Source organism: Epinephelus fuscoguttatus, linkage group LG3, assembly GCF_011397635.1.
Source record: "Epinephelus fuscoguttatus linkage group LG3, E.fuscoguttatus.final_Chr_v1".
Classification (NCBI taxonomy): Eukaryota; Metazoa; Chordata; class Actinopteri; order Perciformes; family Serranidae; genus Epinephelus; species Epinephelus fuscoguttatus.
In genome coordinates, this window is record NC_064754.1 from 34978627 (window position 1) to 34988221 (window position 9595).

The 9595-nt window shown below is 38.4% G+C and overlaps 1 protein-coding gene across 1 annotated transcript in view; it reads right to left on the reverse strand.

The window, feature by feature from the left end:
• LOC125883745 (secretory phospholipase A2 receptor-like) overlaps positions 1-9384 on the reverse strand; it is a 29837-nt gene extending 20453 nt beyond the window's left edge. The window contains exons 1-4 of the mRNA XM_049568266.1: positions 9245-9384; positions 8540-8629; positions 8185-8259; positions 6878-6946 (exon numbers count right to left, since the gene is read on the reverse strand). Of these exons, the coding sequence (XP_049424223.1) occupies positions 6878-6946; positions 8185-8259; positions 8540-8629; positions 9245-9362 (352 nt within the window). The 5' untranslated portion in view covers positions 9363-9384. The remainder of the gene's footprint in view (positions 1-6877; positions 6947-8184; positions 8260-8539; positions 8630-9244) is intronic.
• Positions 9385-9595: the final 211 nt, after the last annotated feature.

Sequence of the window (9595 nt, forward strand, 5' to 3'; positions counted from 1 at the left end):
TTTCTGATAAGTCAGCAGTATGAGGAGTCCATTACAAAACCTTTACAGGAATCTTCTCTGTGAATATTTCTGTACTTTCCACACAGGCCTCATGGCTCAAGATCCTGTTCTTGTTTAGAATCATACATACCGGACTGATATATTTAACTGCATCTTCAAAACTAAAACAACCACAAATATTATTTTTAAAAAAAGGCACTGCAGGCTTAAAAGCTAAACTAAATCTAAAGAAAATGTCTGCATTTTTTATACTGACTAATAAAAATTTGTATCGTAGTTCATTTCATTTTGCTGCTTATCAGGTACTTTTGCACTATTGCCGAATGGTGTTACAGTCTATGCACCACAGCCTGGCTATTCTGGTTACACATTGCCAGTGTTAAAAACAGTTTTATTCATAATTGCAATTATGTTAAAGTGGCATATTGAAAATTTTAATGACGTCCTAATTCACTATGGCCTCGTCCTATTTTCACACTTGGTCAGAATTGCCTGACATTATTATAATAATGGAGGGCAGCCTTTTGCTGTGTTTTCTTTTAAAAGGGGTCATGTGAGTCGACTAACGTGAGGTTTAGGCAACAAAAATACTTGGTTGCCATTAGGAAAAATTGTGGTTGACATAACTCAACCTGACTAACAACTCATGTGACTAACAAATTATTAACGACTGACAAGCAACTGATGTGAAAAATTAACTCAACCTTAACCTTTGCTTTTTTGTTGACAAAGTGAATTCCATCAGACAGGCTACCAACAAGAGTTTTGATAAAGATCTGTCTGTTGCCCCAGCCCACTCTGCTGTGTTTGAGCACATTGAGTTGGTTTCTGGGCCTGGGCCTGGTCTTTTGGTATTTGTATTTGTGAACACCTGCCTTAGTTTAGGAGCTGTCCCAGCTGCCTTTAAACACGCTGTGGTTAGGCCCCTTCTAAAAAAAACTCATCTTGACTCCTCGTTGTTATCAAATTTTAGACCTGTTTCTCATATGCCCTTTCTCTCTAAGGTTTTAGAGAAAGTTGTTTTCGTACAGTTACGGTCCTTTCTGGAAAACAGCTCTGTTTTTGAAAAATTCCAATCTGGGTTCAGGTCTCGTCATAGCACTGAGTCTGCCTTGTTAAAGGTACACAATGATATTGTACTGTCTGTTGATGCCAAGTGCCCTGTTGTCTTAGTTCTGCTAGATCTCACAGCAACCATTGATACAGTGGACCATACAGTCCTCCTGTCACACCTGAATCACTATGTTGGCTTTCGCGGCACTGTACTTAAGTGGTTTACGTCTTATTTGTCCGATAGAACCTTTTCTGTAGTGACTGGTGATTCCTGCTCCTCCAGTGCCTCTCTCTCATGTGGGTCCCACAAGGTTCTATTCTTGGCCCTATTCTTTTTTTCGTTATATATGTTACCACTTGGGTCTATTATAGCCAGGCACAACCTTTCTTTTCATTGTTACGCAGATGATCTGCAAATCTATCTGCCACTGAAGCCTAGAGGTACTGATGCACAAAGTTCCCTACTTGACTGTATTGCTGACATCAAGCAGTGGTTGGCCCAAAACTTTCTGCATTTAACTGAAGACAAAACAGAGTGCATTGTGTTTGGGGATACTGTGACGACTGGCTTTAGCGCCTTGTCTGCATCGTTCAGTCCTACTGTCAGAAATCTGGGAGTGATCTTTGACAGTTATTTGAAATTTGATAAACAAATTGACAATGTTGTAAAGACAAGCTTTTATCAGTTATGTCTCCTGGCCAAAGTAAAATCATTCCTGAGCCGTCACGACCTGGAGAGAGCTATCCATAGCTCCAGACTAGATTACTGCAATGCACTGTATGTTGGCACCTCTCAGTCTTCTCTTAGCCGCTTCAACTTGTTCAAAATGCTGCTGCCCATCTGTTAACTAGCACTAGTAGACGAGCACATTACCCCAGTCCTCTATTCTCTCCATTGGCTTCCTGTCCATTTTAGAGTTGATTTTAAACTTTTAATGTTTGTTTTTAAAGCTCTCAATGGCCTTGCCCCATCCTATTTGTCTGAGATTTTAACTGTTCGCGAGCATGGCAGGGCTTTGAGATCATCCAACCAACTTTTGTTGGAAGTGCCCAGGTCTAAGTATAAACACTGGGGTGACCGAGCCTTTTCAGTTGCTGCACCCAGGCTCTGGAATAAGCTCCTGTGACATGCCATCTCTGACCTGGGCCTCTTTAAATCAAGACTTAAAACTTATTTATTCAGGATGGCCTTTAATACCCAGTGTGTACTTTTATTCTTTTTATTCTTTTATTCTTTTATTCTGTGTTTTAAATTGTATGTTATATTCTGTAAAGCACTTTGCTTCACCTGTGGGTTGTTGTAAAGGGCTATATAAATGAAGTACATTTACATTTACATTTACATTTAGTTTCACATGAGACACGGACACTGGTGTTTGGGGTCAAAGTCCTGTGCTTGTTGGACCCATCCAGCTGTCTCACACCCTCTCTTAACAGACTTCCCTGCTAAAAATGAGTTTATTTGGAGTTGGTTGAAAGCCAAGTACATCTTCTACAGATGCTGCAGGGACATTGCCCAAGTGGCATATTTTGACCCCCAGAAAGTGAGACCAGGGTGTCCCTGAAGTGCCTTGGATCTTCTGAATTCTCTCCTTAATGAGGGAGATGGTGAGACACTGTTGAACCTCTTCATCCTTTCTAATGAGGAAAACAGCTTTTCTCTTACTCCTTCATTTTGATACCAGTGCAGCAGGACTGTGTCACAAGCTCCACGTTCCTTTGTTTTTATTTTTATCAGGTGCACCCTGAACTACAACTGACCCGGAACAATTACTGAACTAGGAGCTAATAATGTATCTGAAACTGACTTAACTGGCTCAAATCTGGAAACAACTGACAGCGTTTACAATTGAGGAAACTTGAATATATCAAAAGGGGAAGTGAACCTTGTCACATTTAGGGAACGATCACTTTAAAAGGTTTCGGACATTTAAAGGTTCAAGTTTCACAATTTTTCACATGTGTTTTACAGTACATTCCAAGTATTGCAGGCTTGTGTATTTTTAAGCCTACTGTAAAATAAACTGAGTGCACAGTACTCTTGTTGATTGAAAGGTAAAAATGCTGGCTCAGCATATATATTTACATGTGTGTGTGCGCGTGTGCATGTGTAATGAAAACACAAAGACAACAAATATCATATACCATTTCTGCTAACTGATGTCCTTAAATCCTACACACTGGAAATGTAAGATAAACATTCACAGATATAAATTCAGTCAGCGTATGATGTCAACTAATGAAGAAACAGCAGATATTTATCTAGCAATGAATCAATGAATCTATAGCATATCACAGTCTTTTCTGTCTTTTTTTGCAGCAAAAGCACCTCAAGCATCTGAACCTAGTTGTATATTTGTTTTTATGTACTCCTATGTGAACACACCACCTTCCCTGCAGCACAGTCATTACCAGGATTCACATAGGCTGGCAAATCAGAAAATGTTGTTTGTGCCTGAAAATTATGAGCATGTACAAACAAGTATATTGAGGTTGAGGTTTTTTTGAAAATCTAAGTTCATACTGAAACTCCAAAACAACATGAAAACAGTTGAATCTCTTCTTATGTTCAGCTGAAACTGAGAAATGCACTGACTGTCCTGAGTTTTCTGTTCTGTCTGGTGGGCATGGATGCAGAGTTATGGACGGACTTTCTTTTCACACATCCAGAAGTGTGAAAGGGAACAGCTTCCATCATTCCAGCTGTTTTGCGAATCAAACTTCATTTCCCCACAATTTTCACCTCTCCCGCCATTAGGCTCCTTAGGACCCCAGTAGCTGAAATAAAAATATATAAACACATTTTTTTTCTTTTAGACAACACACCCAAAGAAACACGAGACAGTGATTTCAATAAAAAAAGTGTGAACCTTTTGGTCACTGGAGTACCATCCACCCATTTCCATGTCCCCTCTGTTTGTAAGTCAGTCAGGCCAATCCACATGTACTTCTTGAACTGTCTTGTGAAATCCTTGTTTGAGAAGAGAGACACAAACTGTAAACACCATAGCAGAAATTAAACTGATTTCATTGTATCCTCCACCTCACTGACCCCTGCATTCATTCAATATTTTTCATTTTATTCTACATTACATCTGTCTTACACACAGATTCATGCAGGCATACGCACAAGCGCACACACACACACACACACACACACACACACACACACACACACACACACATACACACACACAAAACATGGACTTTAAGTTCTAAGACATGTACTGTCTTGCAATTGACCTTTTGCTTAGTCCCGCCCCTTCGTGATGGTCCAACAAACCATCATAAGCATGGAGCCCTAAATATGTACTCATGACTTTAGTCTGTCTTTTTGATAGTGAAACACCTCTCTCTCTCTCGCTCTCTCTTTTGCACACACACACACACAGACACACACACACACACACACACACACACACACACACACACACACACCTGTTCCTCTTCGCTGCTGATAATCATCAGATCTGCACCTCTTTGCACACAGTCATCTCTGCTGTCTTGCCAGGTTTTCTCGATTGAAGAAATATAGTAGAAACTACCACTGAAATACACCCATCCTTGGTTCAAATAATGATCTGTTGTTAGAGGAAAGAACAGACATTTCTTATTATTCAACAAACAACAAAAATACGTTGAAAAACTACTTTGAATGCACATATGCACTTTTACCTGCTGAAAACAAAACAAACAAAAACATTAGGACAAGTAATTTTAGTCACAAGCTGATGAAAGCTTGTCTCGAACGTATTGGAAACACATTATTTGGAACATTCTGAGGCCTGACCACATACTCTGTAACAGCATGTGACATTTTTTTGTTTCCTTACCACACTCACCAAAGTTACTCAGCTCCCTCTTCAACTCATCTCTCTCTTCAGTCAGGGTTTTATAACTCTCCTCAATACCTAGTGGAGAGGTTATCGTCACTTACACCAGAATGTTCACAACTGAAGAGAAAGTTTACTTTCAAACAGAATGTCCACATTAAACTGATCTATTAATGACAGTCGTTAAAGATACAGTTTGTAACTTTAGTAAAAATAACTTCGTGTCTATATTTGCTGAAACTGTAAAGTGCAACACACAGAAGTAGATAAGACACATGATCTAATCAGGTTCAGACAGCGCTGATAAAATATGAACCACGTTTCTATCATTGCCTATTTCTTGCCACAGATGTTTTCTGAAGTTTTTGTGCTTTAGTGTTTAGCTGTAAAATGGAAAATTTGCTTCAGCTCTTGGGCTGTGCTTTGTTTTTGACTCGACTATTTCCAACATAGCAGCCAGGTCACAAACTATCTTTCTCATTTTACAGCTAAACTGTGCACTAAAATATGTTTCTGAAAACATCTGATGTGAAAATGAGGCAATGCAGTGACAGAATCTTGATTTATATTTGATCTGCGCCGCCTAGTTGGAAAGTTTGACAGCAGCTCACCAGCCATGATTGACATTATTGACAGCTGCGTTAGAGGCCCCTCAATTCTGATTGGTTGTTTTCATTTACTGTGTGGTACTGCCATTAGAAGCAATATGAGGAAGCAGAGAACATTGATATTATTTACAGACTATCTGTCTCATGTAACACTGTAGATAAGTGACAGTTTCAGCAAATATTACACAATGTATTTTTTTTAAGTTACTAACTACAGCCTTTAAAGAACTATTCTATCATACAGCTACAGACCAGAGACCCAAACTGTCACCTAATGTACACTAGACTTCAGGAAGGTTTACCTGTTGAAAACACAGCATGATAATAAATCATGAATTCAACCACAGAAAGTCCCATCCTCTCTTCTAGTATGATGTGAGCTTTCTTCTTTCTTTCCTGTAGCCTTTAAAGGTTTTGAATGCTCCTGTGTAAGTAAGCATTGATTTGGAGTGGTCTTTTTGACCACCTACTAAACCAGTATTTACTCATTCAGTTAATCTTCTCACTGAATTGAAGAAAATCTCTTCAGCCAGTTTCCAAATTTCTCTGTGGAGGCTGTTAGAGCAGCATATTCATACCCATGGTTTTAGAGTGAGAGGTCCAACAATAACTTAAAGGTGTAATTTATAACAGTGGATCATCATATCAGTCCTCTTGGCAGAACATTTAACTGGGATTATTCTGATGACATGTAACACTTGTAACACTGTATTATATGCACAGTATTGGATCCATTAAATCCAGATTATTGGAGTAGTTTCATCATCGTACTTACGAAGGTTGATGCTCCTCAACTCGTCTCTCTCCTCAGTCAGATTTTTAATATTGGCATCAATCCCTGGTGGGAGGGCTAACATCATTTGCAACAGAATCAGATTATGTTCACAACTAAAGAGACAATTCACTTTAACACAGAATTTCCATATAACATGAATCTTTCCATAAAGCTGTAGGTATTTTTATAAGTTAAATGTATCTGTTAAACAAACCATTCTGTCAAACTGCGACAAACCACACAACCATGGTATCACACAGGAAATGGCAAGAAATATAGTAGAAACTACCACTGAAATACACCCATCCTTGGTTAAAATAATGATCTGTTGTTAGAGGAAAGAACAGACATTTCTAATTATTCAATAAACAAACAAAATACGTTGAAAAACTACTTTGAATGCACATGTGCACTTTTACCTGCTGAAAACAAAACAAACAAAAACATTAGGACAAGTAATTTTAGTCACAAGCTGATGAAAGCTTGTCTCGAACGTATTGGAAACACATTATTTAGAACGTTGTGAGGCCTGACCACATACTCTGTAAAAGCGTGACATTTTTTATGCACATGATATGTTCCTTTTTTTGTTTCCTTACCACACTCACCAAAGTTACTCAGCTCCCTCTTCAACTCATCTCTCTCTTCAGTCAGGGTTTTATAACTCTCCTCAATACCTAGTGGAGAGGTTATCGTCACTTACAACTGAAGAAAGTTTACTTTCAAACAGAATGTCCACATTAAAATGATCTATTAATGACAGTCGTTAAAGATACAGTTTGTAACTTTAGTAAAAATAACTTCTTTTCATATTTACTGAAAATGTAACCGCTTCCACACAGAAGTAGATAAGACACATGATCTAATCAGGTTCAGACAGCGCTGATAAAATATGAACCACGTTTCTGTCACCGCATTGCCTATTTCTTGCCACAGATGTTTTCTGAAGTTTTTGTGCTTTAGTGTTTAGCTGTAAAATGGAACATTTGCTTCAGCTCCTGGGCTGTGCTTTGATTTTGACTTGGCTATTTCCAACATAGCAGCCAGGTCACAAACTATCTTTCTCATTTTACAGCTGAACTGTGCACTAAAATATGTTTCTGAAAACATCTGATGTAAGAAGACAGAATCTTGATTTATATTTGATCTGCGCCGCCTAGTTGGAAAGTTTGACAGCAGCTCACCAGCCATGATTGACAGCTGCGTTAGAGGCTCCTCGATTCTGATTGGTTGTTTTCATTTACTGTGTGGTACTGCCATTAGAAGCAATATGAGGAAGCAGAGAACATTGATATTATTTACAGACTATCTGTCTCATGTAACACTGTGGATAAGTGACAGTTTCAGCAAATATTACACAATGTATTTTTTTTAAGTTACTAACTACAGCCTGTAAAGAACTATTCTATCATACAGCTACAGACCAGAGACCCAAACTGTCACCTAATGTACACTAGACTTCAGGAAGGTTTACCTGTTGAAAACACAGCATGATAATAAATCATGAATTCAACCATAGAAAGGCCCATCCTCTCTTCTAGTATGATGTGAGCTTTCTTCTTTCTTTCCTGTAGCCTTTAAAGGTTTTGAATGCTCCTGTGTAAGTAAGCATTGATTTGGAGTGGTCTTTTTGACCACCTACTAAACCAGTATTTACTCATTCAGTTAATCTTCTCACTGAATTGAAGAAAATCTCTTCAGCCAGTTTCCAAATTTCCCTGTGGAGGCTGTTAGAGCAGCATATTCATACCCATGGTTTTAGAGTGAGAGGTCCAACAATAACTTAAAGGTTGTAATTTATAAGATTTAACTGGGATTATTCTGATGACATGTAACACTTGTAACACTGTATTATATGCACAGTATTGGATCCATTAAATCCAGATTATTGGAGTAGTTTCATCATCGTACTTACGAAGGTTGATGCTCCTCAACTCGTCTCTCTCCTCAGTCAGATTTTTAATATTGGCATCAATCCCTGGTGGAGGGGCTAACATCATTTGCAACAGAATCAGATTATGTTCACAACTAAAGAGACAATTCACTTTAACACAGAATTTCCATATAACATGAATCTTTCCATAAAGCTGTAGGTATTTTATAAGTTAAATGTATCTGTTAAACAAACCATTCTGTCATACAGCGACAAACCACACAACCATGGTATCACACAGGAAATGGCAACGTCTGTAGTGACAAACTTCAACTCTGCTGTTCGAAAATGAATTCATATTAATTAATATATGATGTAATAATTTAATAAAACTCACAGAGAGCAAGACGGAGGGAAATGTTTAGAGCAACTTGTAGGACACACAGGAGACAAAAGCTCACGGCAACACATCTGAGCAGTTTTCTTCCTGTGTATGGAAAACACACACACACACACACACACACACACACACACACACACACACACACACACTCAGTGCTTTGCCTGATTAACAGTTTTCTTGGCTGTGTTCTATTTCCTTCACTCAAAGTTCTTGAGGCCTAAATGATAATAAGAATACCAAAGCACCGTTCTGGCAGGACTTAAAACACTAACCATATACAACCTGCGCAAAAAGGCGAGAAGACTCAAAAGGGACAACTGCTGGTTGTCAGACTCTTTTTTGACTTTCTGTCAGACATCAAACAGGTCTCGCTGGTATAATGTCACAGCCATGTGATCGAAATTCTAGTAATAAATATCATCTTTGACATGGGTAATCTGTCCGTCAAAAGGTAAACATGACATTCATACAAAAATAAATGAAAATACAACAATGTTTAAATGGTCACAGAGTGATAAATATAAATAAATAAGAGACCAGGAAACTAAAAGGACGTTTCCACTTCTACACTTAACCTACAAACACAGATTCTCTGGATGATGTGTTCTTAAATCTCTAAATGACAGTATACCCTGTGTGACCTTGTGATGTTACTTTGATGTTTCAAACAGCCAAACATTGATAGCAATTCTGTCTCACCGGGCACTGTGGTACCATCTTCATCACTGTGACTCTTGGAGGCAGCAGTCCTGGCTGAAGCATCAGAGAGGTTCATCATCTCCACAGTGATCTCTGATGCATTTTCGTAGACGGCCATATTTCACTCAGAGTGTGATGGATGTCTTACTGGTGGTTTCTGTGATCTGCTTCCTCTATTGTACGCTGCTTAAACTGCAAAGCACTCATGTACTTCCTGACTTAAGAGTAAATTTTTTATTTCGCACACTTATTTCATTGACATCATGTTTTTCTTTCTACAGAGGTGAGAAAGTAGAAATGTGGTCACAAAAATAAACTTCCTCCTATATATAGAAATTTTATCAATCAGAT